The following is a 20,902-nucleotide window of genomic DNA, read 5'->3' as shown; positions in this document are numbered from 1 at the left end:
GAGGGTCTTGTTGGGGCTGCAGCTTTCAGCAAAAGGCCAATCTGTAGAGCTAGATGATGTAGTAATTGGAACAAGATACCTTTTTACTAGTAGAACATTTTGGTGGCTTGCGCACACGACGACATACAATACATTTATGATTACCTTAGATATTTTGTTTCGTAAGACTTTATCAGGTGCTTTGTGGGACACTTCACCAAAACCAGTGGTAGGGATGATAATTAGATTTTTGTGATTTGCATATTTAGGGAAAAAGAACTTGTGAGTAATATGCCAGGGAAGGGAGGCAGTCTCAGTGTTGTAAACTGGGCTATCAGTCTTATAGTCTGCACAGTGAAGGTTTCCCAGGCTGGACATATTAAACTAAGTTAGTTGACTCCAAATCCGCACTAAATACAAACTAAAGAGCAGGCTCTCTAATCACCTGCGACCTGCTGAGTCCCTCATGTCAAACTTGATGTAAACACCTGTCTATATTGCTAGATAAAACAGTGGTGGCTATTCCAGTAGGATGAAGGCCGACTGCTTTCAGCAGGACAGGGCGGCCCCAGAAAGATGGCCATTGCCAGTGCTAATTAGCAAGCGGTAGCATGCCGACATGCTAAACTTAGATGGTGAACAAGGTAAACATTATACCTCCTAAACATCAGTATGTTAGCATTGACATACACATGGCTGTAGACTCTTTGTCTTGTTGGACTAAATGTGACTGTTTTTAGGCAAAAACACTAAATACATTCAGTTAAAATGAAAGGAATTCAGTATTGTCCCCAATATTTATATACCTTGCACCAGACCATGATGTAGGGAGTTAAAGTTTACAGAGAATATAATTGTGATTACTGTTAAATAAAAAAATAAAAAAATAAATAAAAAAATGTGAAATGATATATATATATTTTTTTTGTCAATGGCCCTGTCAGAAAGTTTGAAAAAACATGGAAACTAGCAGTTATCATCTACGGCCTTTCACAGTGTTATCCAAGGTGACATCTTACTCCCTGAAAAATCAGTACACACATACTGTATACACCCATATAATGTACATGCACTGACTCGTACACAGGTGAGGGATGACATCACACTTTGCCAATGTCAGTAGCAGGAAGCAGGATACTGTCTCATCTGTCCCTGTCTGGAGTGAAAAGCCTTTCTAAGTCTTATCTCTCCACTGTAGGCTGAACTCTCTTTAAGAGAGTTGCAACATGTGAAGTTGCCCACATGTCTTTGATCTTAACAATGGGGCATAAGGCCTCTTGTATCCTCTTGTTGGCCTCTTTATCTACTTCATTTATAGAGCTCAGTTTTTATAATGGTGTATTTTTCACTTCTGGGTATTTTTGGTAGCCTACTGCTGTGCTTATTGACCATCTCCCCCTCTTCTCCCCTCCTAGCTAAACTGTGTGTGTGTGACATGTTAATGAATCTCTTCTCGCGATCACTAAGCGATATGGTAGGAACGGCCTGTTTCTGAAACCAGTTTCAAGATAAATACAACAGCCAACACCCTGCTAGCCTTCATGTGCATGTGACAATCCACAGACATGCAGCATGGATCTGCTTACATAATCACAGTCTTATCTCATAAGCTAGTCACGGCCATTATTCAGCACCTGTTGGGCTTGTGTGGTGCTGTTTAGAAACAGCCTTTGACAGGCTTTGTAGGGATACTTCATATGGAAAATCATAATTTATGAATGATTAAGGAGTTCCTATGAGACTTATTTTAATAACTATTATCTACATTTCTGTGAAATTCTCCTTTTTATTTATTTTTAAAAAATTTTTTCCCCTTCCATCCAACTCCTTTTCACAGTAGGTCCCAAACACTTTAATTTTAACTACTAGGTGTTCCTCTATTGGTTGAGAAAATTCCCCTACTTCCTATACTAAATAAACCATTTAAAATGATTTGTTACATCACATTAACATTTAAATTACCATTACATTACCATGGTTACATTAACCAATAAAATGGTTAATGTAACTGTGCTGTAATTTTTATCTTGTTTTATTCTATTTTAGCTTGTTTTTATTTTACTCTTTTAAATGTGTCTGTGTAAAGGTGCTGTGCAAATAAACTAAGAAATGCATCATCATAAAGCTGAAACCATGTGTTTTTCTTAGATCATGAAAAGTTTACGTTTCGGAGATGCATGGTTTTTACAGGACGACGTAATGTAAGAGCCACAGACAAAGCAATATTCAGATATATGTTGTGATATAATATATTGTATTATTGTTTGAAATTTGAAAAATTAGGAGTATTAAATAATTGTTGCTGCCTCAATGAATGTTGTGGCAGTTACAATATTTCTGTTGAGAGCTTCATAACGTCAGTGGTGTGAGACCGTTTTTTGATCAAGACTGAAAGAGAATAAATCTTTAATTGTAACTTTAATTTTTTCATAATGAACCTTTTTAAATTGGAGTTCCCGGCTTCTGAAGATTTATTTTGTGTCAGACTTAATGGTTTACACAGACTTGAATTAACTGATTTTGGGGGCAGTGGAACAAGCTGTAAACACAACATTGACATATTCTCTCTGTATAAGTTGAAGCGAACTTGTTAGCAAACAGTTTCTTATTTACACATTAGCGTTTATTTGGAGTCTCGTTTCTGGACAACTGGTCCAATATTCACTCTCCTTTTAGCTCTGTTTTTGGTCTCCACCAACTCCTGAGGGAAATGTCTGGCTCTTTAGCTGCTGTTTGGCTAAACTGTGGTAAATTTTGGAAAACAGAAAAGAGTGCCGCTACAACTAAAATTCTGCTAAACAATCCATGTGCTCAAAAACCTCTCATGACTGCCTCCAACTTTTGGTTCAGCAGAAGTCCTAATTGACCTACCCGGATTCAGTAGCGTGAGGATATGTCACTGATTTAGGGAAAATATTTTTTACAGCATTTTTACAGCCGTTTTGACATTTATTTGCTGTTTTTGTAAAAATGAGATTAGTGAGTTTTTAATTAAAAATGTGTAATAAACAGAGCGCCTTGGTAGCCAAATGGTTACCCCCCCCCATTTCTCTTCGCTCTCACTCTGTCCAATATAGGTGGGGGAAAAAAAACCCTCCAAAAATATCTTTTAAAAATGTGTAATAATAATTATTGTTCATTCTTAATTAATTCTCCTCTTTAAGAAATTGAACAGTGAAAATGACAATAGATGTAATTTAAGATCATCCTTGTGTCCATTTTAAATCTGAAATTTGCTCTGGACACAAGTTCAGTCTAAATCTGTCTCTCCTAAAGATAAATGGTCCAACACAGTGGTCACTGCCCCACTGGCTGAAGGGAATTATAGAGACATAGATAAGAAAATGAATGGCTTTTTCCTTCCTGCTGTGTTGTTGATTGGATGAGGATGGTGAAGACTATAAATCATCAGACCAGGCACTATCTGGCCTTTCAATGGCTTCACCTGTAGCCCTAAATATTTCAACAGCTGCCATCACTTTAATGGGCCTGTCTTTCATTGGGTTGCGATGGCTACCTGGCCTCTGTAAATCTCTCCTCTGTGAGCGCCACCTTCAGCAGAGGGGAACAGACTGACTCTTCGTCAGTCTGCTGGAGGTTACAGTCTAGCACCCAAAAGGCAAGTTCAGAAAAGAAATGTAGTGTTGTGAAATGTGTTTTTGCAAAGTTTAAAGTAGATCATTTCTGCTGCGACTGTTCGTCAGTCTACTCTCTGGGATTGAGGTTTAAAACTCCAGTTCAGCAAGAAAGATGATCTTTATTCTGAGTAAAGGGTGCGTCTTGTCTCTAAGCTGTTTGTCCAGACCGCGCCTGTGTGTATGAAACCCTTTGGGATGGCAGAAATCTGACAATGCCAGAAACCAGATCAGAAAAAAATGACAGAACCCCCTAGAGGCGAGCATTTCTCTTTCATGTTTACACTGTGTTTGCTCCTTTCAGCCTGGGGCTTTATCTCCTTTTTTTTTTTTTTTTTTTTTTTCCTCCAATGCTACTTTGGCAAAACACTTAGGTGCAACACAATAGCCAGGCTCATGTTCTCACTTTGTGATCATGTTTACTTTGGGAGTGAAGAGACGGAGAGCCCGTTGCTCTTTATGCAACACCACTTGTAAAACCATTCCCACTGAAATAGAATGGGGAGTTTCCAGCTGTATCTGTGTAGTGATAATAAATAATTACTTAAACTGATGCAGTTGGCAATGTGGGAAAGGCATGACATGTTTCAGCAAAAATTGGCTGTTTTTCACAATGCCTGGCTATTATCTAATTCCTTGTTCATAAGGATGAATGAATGATTTTAGCTGCAGCAGCCCCTGAATCTGCCAGAGCCATTATTAGAAACCGCACACAGCAAGTGTAAAGAAACCAGGCAAAACTTTGAGTAATGGTGCATTGTGTCTGGTTATTTAGTTTCAAAAGACAAGGGAATTCAATTTGGCTTCTTTACAGCTTTTGTTTTTATTATTTCATTTTCCTGAGTGGAGCATTTATATTTGAATGTGGGCATTACTTTTCAGTCTCTGCACTGTCAATCACCGAAGACCCACAGGAAAACATTTGTCATTTTGTTCACCGAATTTATATCAGTGAGTGTAGACTAAATATTAGAAGCACCTCTCAGTATAGCACAATACAGTTAAGCAGCATCACAAACTACAGCCTCCAGAATGAGCATAATGTTGAATCATCACTTCTTCAACTTCAACACAGTTTAAAACTGAACATTATAACCATAATGTTGTATTATGCAGCAGTTATAGCTAAGTATACCATAAAATAAATGGTAGCTTAGTTTATAACTGTTGGTGTGACTGAATACTTGGCTTGTAAGGCCTTCAATCATGGCCCAACATCAAAGAATAAATCAGAGAGTGAAAAACATGTCAAGAGAAGAATATAATCAGAGCATCAAAACTTATTGTTCAGTTAAATAACACAGCAGCAATAATTGCGTTGTAGTGTGTGTATGAGATGTATTTTCTCTAATGGCATGTGTCTTTCTCCCTGATTTGACTTGTAATGATGCTGCTTTCCGCCAGCCAGTCAATGTGACTGAAAAGATGCTGAAACACAACAGAGTAAACAATTTCCCCAAGTTTCTTCAAACTTTTAAAATTCTTAAAGTTTCTAAGATATTGTTTGACATTTGGATGGTAGGTAGAAATTCATCCATAGTCCTCAACATCAACATACGTTTAGGAAAGAATGAATTATTGCTGAATTACACTCATTAAGAATGACTTTTATTTGCACTGCCGTTGTGTGACTAATGTCCTCTCATGTAGGAAAGAAATGGAGTATAAACAGCGTCTATGGGTGTAGCTTAGTACATCTGCATTGAGGGAAATCCCAGGCTGGATTTGTCTGCTCCGTTGATCATGTCTCTGACTGTGGAGAAGTGGAAGCAACAAATATGTGTAATTATCAAATTGCCATAATTGAATAATTGGAAATTACCAAATCAGGAGAATCCAACGAGGCTTGTGTAGCAATGACACTGCTACGCCGGCAGACTGTAAACAGACAAATATACACTCACAACACTGCATTTTCATGTAAACACTCAAATCTCAAACTATTTCAAAACTAACCCTGTTTAACACACACACATACACACACAAAAGATGTATTTTTAACAACCTATATTTTGGCATGCCCTCTGCTTGTCCCATTTCTGGCTCTACTGTATTTCAGGTTATTTTGAGCAAGTAGAGCAGTGTCTTCTGGGTAGCTGTGGGCTCTCCCTCTGTGTGACAACATGACAGCAGGTACTGTAAATGAGAGCACAATGTAGGTCATGACTTTCACTGAAGGGCCTTTTATTAGATAAGTTGAAAAAACACATTTTATTCTTCAAAAATAAGGGGCGTTCTTTGTTGTGCTGGAAAATTTCATAATACAGACCCTCATTGGATTGTTTAGAGTATTATAAAATGCTAGTACTCAGTCTCCGTTGTGTATTGATTTGGTAAATCCAAGTCTTGACCTATTTGGTTCATAATTCAAGACAGAAATTTACTGTACCCAATGGAGCATATTAGAGAGGAGTTGTTGCCGGTGTATTGTTGTCTGAGAGGAGCTAATCACTGCTTACATCAGGCTAATCTTGCAGTTCATTGTACCACTGAAAAAAAACAAAGTTTTGACAATAACTTGTCCACATCAATAACCCACAAGGCAGCAAATAAAGGTATCCTGGAAAAATGTTGTTCTCTACACTAAAGAGCCCTATTTAACCTTTTCTGGTTTTGCATCTCCATTTCAGAAAAGGCTCAGAAGGAGATCATAGTTAGTTTTCCCTGCTAATGTTACTAAATTCTGACCTCTGTAAATTCAGTATGCTAATGTTTATCTAACACTGTTTGACCTACCAGTGACTTTAGCACAACCAATAATGGATTTTTGATTATTTTTGATATTTTAGAGTTTTAAAAATCTGTTGTATTGCCTGATACTATTTTTTTTTTTTTTGCAAAACATTGTAACAAACATTTTTTAAATTTGTTTTTTAAAGAATTGTGACCTAGATGAGCACAACACTTGGCAGTTGAAAAATAAACTTGCCAGTGCTCACTGGATGTAATAATGACACTGTTTCTTAATTGCCTCAAACATATTCTTGGTATTTCTGTACTGTAGTTTATTTATTATTGTTGTTGTTATTAATATTACATATAAGCCAAAAAGTACCAATATATCTGCATTAAGCTTATATTAGTTCTGCTAGTGAAGCTGAGCCAAATCCATTTAATGTAAAGGGGGAGGACAGAGATGCTAGTAATATTTTTGTTATGTAAAATGTTTAATCATTCTTTATCAGTTTCTCACTGCTGACATAGGAGGTATGATTACACAGGACTGTTATCACTACATTTATAAAGGATTAAAATATGGCAACCATTCTGTTAGCTTTGGCAACCATCCTCCTGTCCACATGTCTAAGGCCTTGTTCAGACTGCCAGCCAAATCTGTTTTTTTTTTTTTTTTTTGGCCTATCCAGATTGTATCCAGAGTGATTTTAGAAAGTCTGGACAGCAAAAAAACACATGAAATGCGATTTTTGCAAATTGAATCCAAGCCACCTTTTGGAGGCGGTTTAAAACGCGATTCCAGTCAGATTTCTGCAGATGCGTCTGTCTCAGTTTGGCCGCTCAAACAACAACAAATCCCATCTGATCACTTGCAAAAACCATCGCGGACAGTCAGATCTGATTTGAGAAACAAATCTGATTTGCCTGCGGTCTGAACAAAGTGTCCTGAACAAGACACTGAACTTAAAATTGCATGTATGTATGCAAATAAAATGCGAGTCAACAAATGTCATTTACAAATGAATGTAATGTACAACTCCATGGGTGGCTTCTATACTGTGCTGTGCATGTGTGAGTCCATAGCAAGGCGCAAAACCAGCCTGAGAAACAAAATGAGTGTTTGTTTGACTCCTCTGTAGCACACTCACCCACACACAGACTCACACACACATCTCTCTCCATCTGTCTCCCTACCACTCTCTCTGTTTACACGACATCACGCTTTTATAAAAGACTGCATGTTTTCCAAGAAACCCACATTTTGAAAAACTTTTCAAAACATCAACAGCAGAGGTAGAGCCTTGATGTGATCAGTGTGTTATATTGTAGATGAGATTTAAAAACTACATTTTGAGAGTTTTGAGGCTGCTGCGTTACATGACATGATTCCCATGATGGCTCGCGTAAGTGCTGGAGAGGGCAGTTGTAATGGTGAGGTATGGGCCTCTTGCCTCTTGTTGAAAAGGATGCTAGTTACGTCACAACACTAACTGAAAGGGACAATAGTGTTATTCTCCCATGATGGAGGGATCATGAGGATGTGATATTCATGTTGAATTCCTACAGAGAAAGTGCTGACATACATTTGGTCTATTCTGTACTTGTTATGCATGTGAACACTTGCTGTCATTTTTCTTGTACCTCCTCCTTTTCTGTAGAGTTTCTCTCACCCTGTTTTTCCTTTCTACTCCCTCCCACTCCTGCTCTCCCCTCCCTCCCTCCGTCCCTGTAACCTCCTCCTCTCCATCTCCATCCATGTGGTGTTTGGAGCAGCTTACTCATGTCCAGTCACTTCCCACCACGCCTGGCCTCTCACACGGACACTCACTTCCTACTTCTCTCTGATTTTTATTTTTTATTTTTTTGTGACAACAGGACAAGAAAGAGGTCCTTGTCTGCTTAGCGATGCGTCGCTGCTGAAGATGGTTCCGCAAAGGTAAGAAACCACACACACACAGACACGAACACTATCTGACACACTCTCCACGCTGCTTTTACATTCCTTCTCAAGAATCCAACCAGCCGGCACCCTCCTCTAACTGAAAGCAGATGGTGAAGGTTTGACTGTGTGCCTTGTTATGCCTAAACTCTGTGGTTGGTGGGGATGTTTCTGTGGTACTGGGGCATAGTAAATTCAAAAGAAGGGGATGAGCTGTGATTGGTTGAGAGGCACTTTTAGGGGCAGAAGCTAGAGGCTGTAATTTGGTATTGTGGCATGCAGCTGCTGCGTGATTTACAGTTGATCCCCTGTGGTGACAGAGTCCATATGATCCTGTATTATGTAGTGTGAGTGTTTAACTTTGTACTGATGTTGTGTTAGCGCTCCGAGACAGACTGACTGAAACCATGTCATGTCCTTTTTAGCCACACTAGCAGCATGGCTCTAGGGATGTTGGTCCGTCGGTTGGTCCACCACTTTGGTTCAGAATTAAAGATCTATTGGATAAATTTAGATGAAATTTTGTAAAAACGTTCATGGTCCTCTGAGGATGAAGCCTACTGACTTTGGAGATCTCATGACTTTTTCCATTAGCGCCACCATAAGGTTGACATTTGTGATTTTAAGTGAAATGTCTCAACAACTGTTGGATGGATTGCCATGGAATTTGTTATAGACATTTATGTTCCCCACGGGATGAATTAGAATAACTTTTGATGGCACTAGAGGGAAGGTCAGGAGATCACCAGGTATTAGACAAACGTATCCTAATATCCATCTAATATTTGCAAAACTAATAACATTCCTGTCAGCCTCAGTTATACTTTGTGTTTCATGCTAATTAGCAACTTTTAGCATGCTAACAATACTAACATGCTACAGTAAAATGTGAAGATGGTCAGCATTACCTGCTAAACATCAGGATGTTAACACTGTCAAAGCATAACAGTCCAACTGAGCTGCTAGCATGGCTGTAGACTCTTAGTCTTGTTAAATGGTCTTGGAGAGATTATGTGTAAGATCTCTTGAACATGACTGTGATTTTCATATAAATGTGGCATCATTTCAAATTCTAATGATAGTCGTCACAAACATTCACTGTCTGCGAGCAGAGGAAACATGGGGAAATAAGGCACATCCTAACATCCTTCCTCTTAAAGTGCAGGCGTGTACCTGCAAGCATTGTACAGTGTAGCAGTACAGTAGTCCTTGGTGGGGGGTTTTTCTTACATTATTCTGTTTGAAAAAACACTACACTGTTTCTGTTCCCAGTGTTTTCAAAGAAAACTTCTGTCTTGTTTTAACAGAGTCAATCTTTCCAGTAATGTCCTCTCCAAGGGAAACCACAAATTAGTTCCTTTTTGGGGGGAAAAGTGGGCATCTTCCAAATTTCCAGGGTGCCAGTGTGAGTGTTGGAACTGATCTGCAGAGCTGCCCTATATATATATATATATATATATATATATATATATATATATATATATATATATATATTATTATTTATATATATTAATACAATATATATATATATTTTTTTTTTTTTCAACACTTGCCTAAATATGTTGTAAAATATGTCGTCCAGAAATGAAAACACATGTATCAAAATCATGTCTGATCTACAAAACTAGCAATTTTGTTTTGTTTCCCCCTAACTCCCTTCATTCAGCCAGAGTTGTTCACACCCAGTTGCTGTTTGCCTTCTGATGTTAAAAAAATGTTTCTGTAATGAGAGTGATGTCAGGGGGCCTGCAGGAATCCACTTTGGGCGTCTGAGGTACTCCAAAAGCAATTTGACAGCTCAGTCCGAAGTCCAGAGTGTGGCAGGCTACTCTCTGAGCCAAAGTCAAACAAGATGTATCTCTTCTACTGAGTCATCTGACTTTGCCTGTTATTGTTCTCTTTCCTGCATGCCTGTCATAGCTGCTGTCTAGCCATGCAGAGGTAAAGAGGGAGAGAAATGCACTGCAAATCACAGTCGTATTATTATATCTGTGCTACTATTTTATGAAGCAACCTTTTGTTGCTCTGTGTTTGATTATGTCTGCTTGTGTTTTTTTTTTTTTGCATCCTCAGGTCCTTTGTGATTATGCTTCCTCCTGTGGTTATGGTTGCACCTAGTAAGCAGTCAGGAATGTCCTCCTTCTCCTGCCTATGACATGGTTTAACCCACGTATGATCTGGTCACCATGATGGCCTCCATGGTTGCCAATGGAAACCAAGATGGACAGTCTCTGGTCTTGAAAGGGGTGGATCCAGAGACCTGCATGATAGTCTTCAAGAACCACTGGGCTCAGGTAAATGCCAGCGCTAAATTGGGGGTTCTGCAGCTTAAAAGAATAGTTTGACATTTCCAGAAATACACTTATTTACTTTACTTTTATTTACTTATTTACAGAGTTAGATGAGAAGGTCGATACAGGTAGTCCATACTCAGGTAGTCCAATGGTTACAGTGCATGCCATATTACCTCAATGTCACTGGTTTGATTTCAACCAGAGAGCTTTTGTTGCATACCTCTCTCTGCCCTTGTTCCCTGTCTGCCTCTTCACTGTCAACTGTCCAGTAAAGCCAAAAATGCCCCCAAAACAAAAAAAACAAAAAAAAAAAAACATTCTCAAGTCTGTGTGTTAAGTATAGAGTTATAGCCGGTAGGTGATTAGCTTAGCTTAGCATAAAGACTGGAAACAAGGGGAAACCGCTAGGCTGGTTCTCTCCTCCAATTTAAATAAATAAATAAATTAAATAAATAAAAAAATAAAATAAAAAAATAAGCCTATCAACGTATCTAAAGCTCACTAAGTTTCTGTTTGTGAGCGGATAAAACCAATGAGATACAGCATGTTAATTAGTGAACTTCAGAGGCAAGGCTAGCTGCTTCCAGTCTTTATGCTAAGCTAAGCTAATTGCCTCCTGGTTCTAGCTTCATACTTAATGCACAGACATAATCTTCTCATCTAACTCTTGGCAAGAAAGTGAACAAGCTTATTTTCCAAAACTATGTCGAATTATTCCCTTGAAATATTTAAAAAATTCCAAAAATGTTATCTCCAAGCCTCAGCTAAACATGTCTTTAAAGTGGTTGTTCCCATAATTTTTCGCTTGTATTCACTTATAACAAAGAAATGTCTTCTTGCGACCCCTCGTCACAGATTGCATATGTCTATGAGCTGTGTGCAGTTAAACTAACGAGTGATTTTCACTTTTCAGATTGTTTCATTTTGGTAATTCTTAGAGATTTAAGGAGGTAAAGACCATAAAAAAAGTACAAAATGAATATCATTTTGTGTCCTAGTTGATCTTCTTGTTAATCCTACGATTTATCTTGTGACCCCTTGGAGAGATCCTGACCCCACTTTAATGCAAAAAGTGTACAAGTTACTCTTATTAAGACACAAATTCTACTTTACTTCTACCTCACTGACAGTAGAAACTGTCCCAACAACACTAAACTGCAGCGCAGTTATGGCTGGTGGAATCTTGGCAGTGCAAAGCTGTCTCAGACTCTTGGCTCTTTGCAGCAACATTTGTCCCTATTCACCCCTGTGGGTCCTGGCAGCCTGCGAGACCTGTTCCTCCCACACTGAGATGAACAAACGTTATACACACTACAAGTATGACACTGGCCAGACACTAAGGGGATAGAAAACTCTGTGGTGTTCACAGCTAAATTAAGCTGAATTCCTCTGTTTTTATTAAGTTTGCCACCAGATAAGCTTGTAGGGATTAGTTGTGTTATTTGGTCAGAAGTTGTGTGGTTTAATGCAGATGTTGAAGTCCTTGTTGAACTACAGTTAAAGCCCCCCCTCCACTCAGAAATGTGTTTTCGCTTATTGTTACTTCATTTGGATGTTTGACCTTCGCTGTGCAGAATGATGTATGTGCCGAGTTTCACACGTTTTCACTTTCATCTGCTGGAGGAGGAAAGTTTCATTGTGCTCAACTGAGTTTAACACATGCACATACAAGCATGATTTTGTGACAACTTGCATATTGGATGACTCATGATCAACAAGTGTGACGTGGAAACTTGAAACCTCCAGTGCACATACACTGAGAATGAACTTTTCAGAGAAGTAGGAGACATCTTGTGTCCAGTAGTTAAACTTCTGAAAAATATTTTCATAGTCATAGATTGTGGATTTTTCACTGAGGGAGAAGGAGTAGATGTGATTTTTTTTTTTTTAATTTTTAATTTTTTTTTTTATTTTGGTGGGTTTTTTTTTAGTTTAAAAAAACATTCTGTATCAGACACAATTTATTATTGTAGTTTTTTGTTTTTTGTTTGTTTTTGTCTGATTTGTTTTCTGATGTATATTATGTTCTTTGGTTTCTTGAGGAATTAATTTCTTCTGTTACATTAGTTTGATAAATTGAGCTTGAAGTTTCATTATTGACCTTGGAAATAGTAGTTTGTTAATGTGGTTGGTGAATTCAGACTGATGTGGAAGTAATGTGTTAGTGAGCGTATTGTTTTGAATACAGACTATCAAAGTTTAGCAGGCTTGACAGTGCAGTCCAGACCAGTGACAGACTTGGCACTTAACATGATGGTAGGCTAACCTTTTGTTTTGCCACATGCATAAAGTCCTGTCTAGTAAAGGACATACATCAGCAGTCTATTCAAACCCAAAACATATTTCTTTTTGCACTTTCACAGATTCACATATTCCTTCACTTTTCGAATTCAAGAAGAGTTGCTATTTTGTTTTTTAGGCTTCTTTTGGGATTTGCTTTAATTGTGATAATAAAAGCTCCCATAACTCACCTTATGCATCAGGATCCATGTGACAAGTTTGCCACAAGCTGTCTGCTTGATTTTTTTCATTTTAAGAAGTTTCTTGTAAACAAAAATACAAGGGACTAACTAGTCCCAGCTACTGACTGTAAGCAGAAAAAATGAGAACTCCCTGTTCCAGATTAAAGCTTGTTTTGCTTTAGGCAAACTGGCAGCAGGATTTCACTCCTGCAGAGTCGTATTTCCATGCTTAATCTGTAGCCCGATAAGAGTGCACTTTACTTTGGTTTCAGTTCGGAAAACCTTGAAATCAGAGTAACATGTTGTAAGTAATATTGGCCTTATCCCTCTGTAAGAAGCTCTGCCTGTTGCATTGGCAGATTAGGTTTACGTTCATTTGCTCTGTCTTATCTGCCGCTCTCCAGGCCTCAGAGAGCTCATTGTGTTTGTTGGGACGCACAAAGTGATCTGTCAGTTGCTGTGGCTGCCAACAATCTTTAACTATAGACAGTGTAGTATGGGCAGCAGTTTGCTCCTTGTCACTATGGCTCTTCAGAGTTACTGACTCATTCCATTCAGGGCTAATGCCAAAGTTTTGTGAATGTGTTTCTGTTTAGTGACGTGTGCAGTTTATGTGGAAACACTCCCATCCAGTGTACATTTAAGAACATCTTCAGACTCTACTTTAGTTCTCTGGTTTCAAACCAAAGGAGTAGATGAAGTCAGACAAAATAGTAAACTGGTGTTTCAGTTAAATTAGATCCCTCCGATCCCTCAGGTGAAGTTGCGTTCTGCTGGTTACAATAATCTTTTCCTTCTTGGGCATCTGTCAACTAAAATAAAAGCAAAGATGTGAAAGCAGTTTGAAACTAATTTGTTTGTTTTCTCGTTTCATCCCAATTATTATAATATAATATTTGGGACTCATTTAACAATGTTAACTACTTAGCAATTTAGAGCACTGTCTGAATCTGACACAGGATATGTCGTCTTGTATTAATAATGCATAAGATATGAGTCAAAACACTCATGTAGGCCTGTACTTAACAAGCTGACTAGTCACAAAACTCCAGCAGTTTTAAGAAAAGACACCAGCATCAGAAAATTTTACATTTATGTATTGTTACAACTTAAGCAAGCTAACAAGCTAAGGACTCAGCCTTGATACGTTTAACCTTTTTTTAATTATTCAGGGAAATTTCACTGAGAGCAGCGCTTTCTTTTTCAGCATTGCCCTGGTCATACTCACTCATACTTTCAAAGATTTACACATGCCCGGAAACCCAGTACAACCACAGTCTGATCTGTTGGCACAGTCTGAACAGCTCCACTGGAGAAGTTGGGGGTTAAGGGCCTTGCTCATGGGGACCACACTGGTGAGGAGGGGGAAATGCTGTACTTTCGTTTTCCCCACTCAAATTTATACCACCAGTTGTGGCCTGTGGTGATTTAAATATGAAGCCAATTGTTTTTAAACAACTCTAACACCTTTTTAAATGCGGCTTTTATTTTGATCCCTGAACCAGAAATGTTGTTCTGGAAAGAAACTACACTTGAAGGGTGGTATTGGGGACTCACTGTCATCACTGCTCCTCCGTCACAGTTAACTGACCAACCTCCCACAACTCTCCCTACTGATGCACCAACACCCATCATTCACATTCATTTTGTAGAGCTTGTCCTCGGACTAAAACTGAAAGCTCCCTCTGACTTTTTCTGTATGACCCATGTTCTGATGAGTGATACAGTCAGACTGTCAGCAATGTCAGACCTATACTGAACTACAATATAAAATTCACACTTACTAGCAACTGCTTTGCAAATAATACACATACTCTAGGCATTGACTTCAACAAACGTCAACCTTGTCTGCATCTGACCTGGAAAGTGTCAGTATTATGCCAGCAGGCAACCCATAACCACAATCTGACCCCTCCATATATCCTACTAAGTAAAATCGTCAAGTTATTTTCAAACCTGGTCTCTTCCTATGACTACAGTAATGTCCGGAGAGCCTGAACTGCACTGATCCCTGCGCCAGGCCCCATCAAGCTCAGACAGGGATTACAAACTCTGTTCTCTTGTTTCCGTCAGCCAGTTATTGTCATGGCAGCAGTAGCAGGCTGGCTCCATTATTGTGACTCTAGTTTCTACGCAGCGGACACACAAGGGAGGGACTGGATACACAAAGGACTCTTTCACTCTGTGTTACCAAACTGAGTTTATCTGTACTGTGCTGCTGGTTTATTTACATACAACCCATTATTGTTGATTATTTACCTGTCAGGAAGAAGGGAATGATTTTATCTGCAATGTACTGTTTTAATCTAACATGGTATAAAAGCACTGTGTCTATACAAATAAGATGAATTGCTATAAAAAGGTGTGCCATAGGTCAAGTGTCCATAGTATAGCACATTAACTGTACGTTATGTGAGTGGTAATGCTTAAGATCCTCTTTGTCAACATAAATGGAAACCGGTTCAGTGTTTGACAGAAACTCAATCAACGAAATCGAAACAAACTGATTGAATAACAATCTTTGTCTTCACTTTGTGTTCTCCAAAATGGTGGCTATCGCTGGTCATGTTAACTATAAGGAGCAGTCAACAGTGTTGTGCAGGGTTTTTTTGTAATATAAAATTAGTTATTTCTTCTTTTCAAAAGGAAATGACAGAATTACCTCCTGATTGGAGTTCTGTTTTGTCGTTGTATCTTAAGTGTCTGTCTCCCAACCCAAAAGTCGACTACCACAAAAAATGTATTAACCTGTGGTTGTCATTCTCATCAGCCACATCCATTGAGTGGATTTATTGATTTTTACATCGCCACACAAAGAGATAGAACCAATTTGTTAAATCTGGTGGTGAAGTGTTTCATTAGAATGAAAAGCCTTTTATACTTTGCGGACAAATTTGCAACAACGTGACAACAGCTTTATTAACTGACTTATACAAGTAGTGTGGATGTAGTTATGAAGACTTAGGTTATTATGCTTTGGCAATCATATTACTTTGCAAAGTTTGCTGCTGTTCTTGCATGAAAATCAAGCGATATATGGTTATAATGTTTTCAGTTTAAGTAATATTCGTTTTCTCTCTTACTGTAGGTGGTGAAGATTTTAGAAAAGCATGATCCCCTGCGCAGCAGCTCCACCCTGCCCTTGAGTGTCATCAACCTCGGCGCCGGCTCTAGCAGCGGCCCTCGTTTCGGCCCCATCCCCGTAGACGAGGCGAGCGCGGTGCAGAACTATGTGGAGCACATGCTATTCCTGCTGATGGAGGAGGAGAGCGGTCAGGCCGGAGCCATGGGCCCCATCCTGGAGTTTGTGGTGATGGAGAACGTGATGGAGCGTCTCTTTGTGTGGAGCCTCCGCAGGGAGTTCACAGACGACATGAAGGTGGAGCAGCTAAAGATGTATGAGATGCTGTTGGGCCAGGCGCACCAGCCTCTGCTGCATCATAAGCCCATCCTGCGGCCGCTCATGATGCTGCTGTCGTCCTGTTCAGGCACCGCTGCGCCAGAGGTGGAAGCCGAGCTGGTGCTGCTGCTCAACCAGCTGTGCTGCGTTCTGGCGAAGGACCCTTCAATTCTGGAGCTGTTTTTCCACACCAGCGAGGACCAGGGAGCCACCAACTTCCTCATCTTCTCCCTGCTCATCCCCTTCATCCACAGGGAGGGCACAGTGGGCCAGCAAGCCAGAGATGCACTGCTGCTCATTATGTCGCTGTCTGCTGAGAACGAGCGAGTGGCCAAACACATCGCAGAGAATACCTACTTCTGTCCGGTCAGTCCCAAATGAGGAATTATTTTTCCTTCTCTCTTTCTCTTGCTCTCATTCACTTGGTGGTTTCTGGTATCTGTGAATCTCCCCAGACTCAGTCCCTCTCTTATTAATTTTCCTCACTAAAGCAACCTTTTTGAATGAAGAATTTTTCATTCTTATTCTCTCACAGCCACTCTTGGATCCTAATCAGATCAAAATATTCACATGAATTCATGATGCCACTTGGAGCAAGGTTAAAACATCTCTGGCATTGAATGTTACAAATGACATTCACAAGATTATGGTATGGTTTTAAGCTAATCCCATGTAAATAATGCCATTTACCCGCAGCTGCAGACATTGCAATGAGAATTAGCTTTTGATGCAATGCCAGTTTAACAAATGGAGTCTGAATTTAATTGGTTCCACTGGCAGGCTACAAGGATAATCCTATGGAGGATGTATACATCAATGCAACACTAATGATGCACTCATATTATAGTTAAATTAGACTGCAGTGCTATAGACTCTCTCAAGTTTGAAATCCTACCCTGTAAATACATAAATCATATTAATACTGACAGTTTGCTATGTGGAAAGTCTGTTGAGATTAATGTGTTGATTAGTGACCTAATTACCATATCTGATTATGACAGGCAAGTTATAGGCAATAAAACTCTTTGCTGCACAATTATTTATAGAGCTGACCTTTAGGAGGCATACATCCATATGCATGTGTATGTCTTACTGTGCAGGAGGAACAGGCAGGCTGCTGCAGTGCTCTGCTTACATCTGCACAACATTATCAAAAAGTGGAAAAGAAGAAATTATTTACAAAAGTATTTTGTAGTGAGCAGTAAAACACCGTTTTAAATCTGTGAAGCTGAAAATAAAACTGACAGCCAAGAAGCCGTGCATATATCATTTATGCCACAGCCTCATTAATGTTTAATGAAGCCCATAATATTCACTCTGCAATCACTTTATGTCAGATTGTTTTTCATTAGACTGTATATATCACATGATAGGTAGGTTTGCAGCACAGTGTATTTTTTTTATTTTATTTTATTTTTTTTTAATTTCTACAGTACAGGTAAAACATCTTACAGGCATTATCTTTTTCACAGTGTAGTTTTGCTGTGGAGGCTAACCGCTAAATAGCGTTATAGAGAAAGTATAATGGTATTCTAGCTAAGCATCAAAAAACATTTTCTTAAGCGCTCTTAAAAAACCTTTTATGACAAACATCTTTCCACGTCTTTGACAAACTGTAACGTCCATCTGCCTGACAGAAGCTCTTTAGTTAATTATAAAATGGATCATTTTATAACAAAACTGAGTCTGAGTCTGCAGCCATGCTAGCAACTCTGTGAGGCTGTACATGGCCACAGCGATGCTATGAGCTAAATGCTAATGTCAACATGCTAACATGCTCACAGCGACAATGCTAACATGCTGATGTTTAGCAGGTATGTTTACCATCTCAGTTTAGTGTGTTAGCATGCTAAAATTGGCTAATTAGCATTAGACACAAAGGCTGATGGGAATGTCATGAGTTTTGCAGGTATTTTGTCATGAAACAAAGTAGGAATTTTGACTTGAGGCTAAAATAAATCAGGGTATTCAATTATTGTAAGTCATCATGTGGAGATCCCAGTTGTACCAAATTTCAGGGCAATCCATCTGATAGTCTGATTTCCAGTTAAATTGACCTAGTCAATAATAATCCCAAAACAGTTATTGACCTAGAATACTGTAACATCTTATTTGATATTTACACCTCTCTCCCCCCTCAGGTGCTGGCCACAGGGCTGAGCGGCCTGTACTCATCTCTGCCCACCAAGCTGGAGGTACCCAATGAGGAGTGGCACTGCCTGCACAAAGAGGACTGGCTCCAGATGCCGTCCCTCGTCCAGTTTCTCAACTCGCTGGAATTCTGCAACGCTGTTATTCAGGTGAAAACTTGTGACAAGGCTGCACGCACAAGGCTCTGCCACATGAAAAATGTATTCACGCGTGATAAATGGCTGCAACCTTCTGCTCGACTGCACTCTTGACTGATGTGCCTTCTTAATATTGACTGTTACAGGTGGCCCACCCTGATATCAGAGACCAACTAGTTGGCTACATCTACAATGGATTCCTCGTGCCTGTCCTAGCACCAGCTCTCCACAAGGTTGGTAATCTTCTTCCTTCTCCTCTTCGCCTCCATGTAATGCCTCATTTGGAGTATACAGTATATTCCAGGGGGAAGTTGGTAATAAAGTATTGGCCATGCTCCTCAGAAAGTAAACGTATTGTTCTGGATGGCATTTTAGCTATTACCAATTACCAAGTGTGAAAGACAAGGATATTCCACTGGAAAATCATGTGACACACTTCAAAATACAATGTGCGTGTCTGGATGAGACATTAATAAAAGGAGGAAAACCAATATATTTGGAAAATTTTATACAAATTAATACTAGGTGGAGTAGGGAGAGGAAAGTTACAAATATCGAGTATAAGTTTGACATTTTGGGAAATATGTTTATTCACTTTCTTGCTGAGAGTTAGATGAGGAGATTGATACCGCTCTCCTACTGTTCCATATGAAGTTGCAGCCAGGAGACAGTTAGCTTAGCCTAATAAATAAAAAATACTTTATAAAAATACTATATAGAAAACCAGCGTTTTCTTTTATCAGTGCAGGGCTGAAGAGTATACAAATTAATACAGTAATAAACTGTGCACTGTATACTCAAATTTGTATAAGATTACCCACATAACATACAAACATCTTGCTATATGCTGTAGACATGGTCAACAGATTCTTCTCTGGCAAGATGTTTTTATTTGTTCTATGAGTTGACCCCATGCTCCTGTTGTCTTTCCTCTGTGAAGCTGACCCTAGAAGAGGTGATGACCACCACAGCATACCTCGACCTCTTTCTGAGAAGTGTATCTGAGCCGGCTTTGCTGCAGACTTTTCTCTCCTTCATCCTCCTCCACCAATATGAGAACGTCCACATTTTAGATACTCTAGTCAGCCGCATCAACACCCCCTTCCAGGTACAAAACAAACCCAGCAAACTGCCAAGAACTGTTTTGTTTCGTCTTAAACACACACACATGCACACGCACACACACACACACTCACACACTACACTCAAATACAGCATGACTCATGTTTAATAACTCCAGAAAAACTGTCCCAGAGGCACTTGGACCCATGGTGAAACTTTAAATGTCAGCACCAGGCAGATTGTTGCCATGGTGATGCTCAATTGCAGTGACATATCCTGATAGCAAAGCAACTGGTATCAGCATTTTAAAACAGTCCTATATGTTGGAACATCTTGTTCAAATATTTTAGCAGGACTAAATCATTAACATGAATAAATAATGTGTTCAGTCTTTCACGACTGTAAATGGCTCAGGGAGTCCCCTCCAGTGTTTGCTAACAGTCAGCTTTGACACACCTGCATCTCCGTGAACAACAAGAAACTATGTTTGCTTTTCAAATGTTTGACCTCAAGACAACTTCATCACAACATCAACTAACATGCAAATATTCCACATTTCAACAGTTTTATTCTTGTTTGCTTTTACCTTTGTTTAATAACTTAGGTAGTCATGCTCTTTATACTGTTTGAGATGCCAGTTTTTAGTGTCTTTGACTTAAGGAAAAACTTATACACAGAATTTCAAACTTTATAATTTACAAAAAACAATATTGATTAGTCTTTTTAGCTTTATTTTACACTCATATTTAGCTATGTTAGCAGTATGGCTCTGTGGGTCGGTCTGTCTGTCAATCACTCGGTCGGTCCGCCACTTTGGTCCAGACTGAAATATTTCAGCAACATTCATGTTCCCCAGAGGATGAATCCTAATCACTTTGGTGATCCCCTGACTTTCCCTATAGCAAAAAAAACTAATAACATTCCCATCAGCCTCAGCTGTACTTTATGTTCACTGCTAATTAGCAAATGTGTTATGCTAACATGCTCAACTAAGATGGTGAATGTTATACGTGCTGAACATCAGCATGTTAGCATCGTCATTGTGAGCTTGTTAGCATGCTGTTAGCATTTAGCTCAAAGCACCGCTGTGCCTACGTACAGCCTCACAGAGCCACTAGCATGGCAGTAGATAATAATTATTTTAATTATTAAATAATCTGTTGATTA

General features: G+C 39.1%; 1 protein-coding gene across 3 annotated transcripts in view; it reads left to right on the top strand.

Moving 5' to 3' along the window:
• Positions 1 to 20,902, top strand: part of fhip1aa (FHF complex subunit HOOK interacting protein 1Aa) — a 33,968-nt gene that overhangs the window by 5,073 nt on the left and 7,993 nt on the right. For 2 of the 3 annotated variants that reach the window (XM_044189630.1, XM_044189629.1), the window contains exons 2-7: positions 8,166 to 8,226; positions 10,303 to 10,523; positions 16,074 to 16,751; positions 18,527 to 18,685; positions 18,820 to 18,906; positions 19,614 to 19,781. In XM_044189630.1, coding sequence (XP_044045565.1) covers positions 10,416 to 10,523; positions 16,074 to 16,751; positions 18,527 to 18,685; positions 18,820 to 18,906; positions 19,614 to 19,781 — 1,200 coding nt within the window. In that variant the 5' untranslated portion in view covers positions 8,166 to 8,226; positions 10,303 to 10,415. The remainder of the gene's footprint in view (positions 1 to 8,165; positions 8,227 to 10,302; positions 10,524 to 16,073; positions 16,752 to 18,526; positions 18,686 to 18,819; positions 18,907 to 19,613; positions 19,782 to 20,902) is intronic. The other variant, XM_044189631.1, reaches the window with a different exon arrangement.

Source organism: Siniperca chuatsi, linkage group LG3, assembly GCF_020085105.1.
Source record: "Siniperca chuatsi isolate FFG_IHB_CAS linkage group LG3, ASM2008510v1, whole genome shotgun sequence".
Classification (NCBI taxonomy): domain Eukaryota; kingdom Metazoa; phylum Chordata; class Actinopteri; order Centrarchiformes; family Sinipercidae; genus Siniperca; species Siniperca chuatsi.
This window is presented reverse-complemented; position numbering and strand designations above follow the sequence as displayed.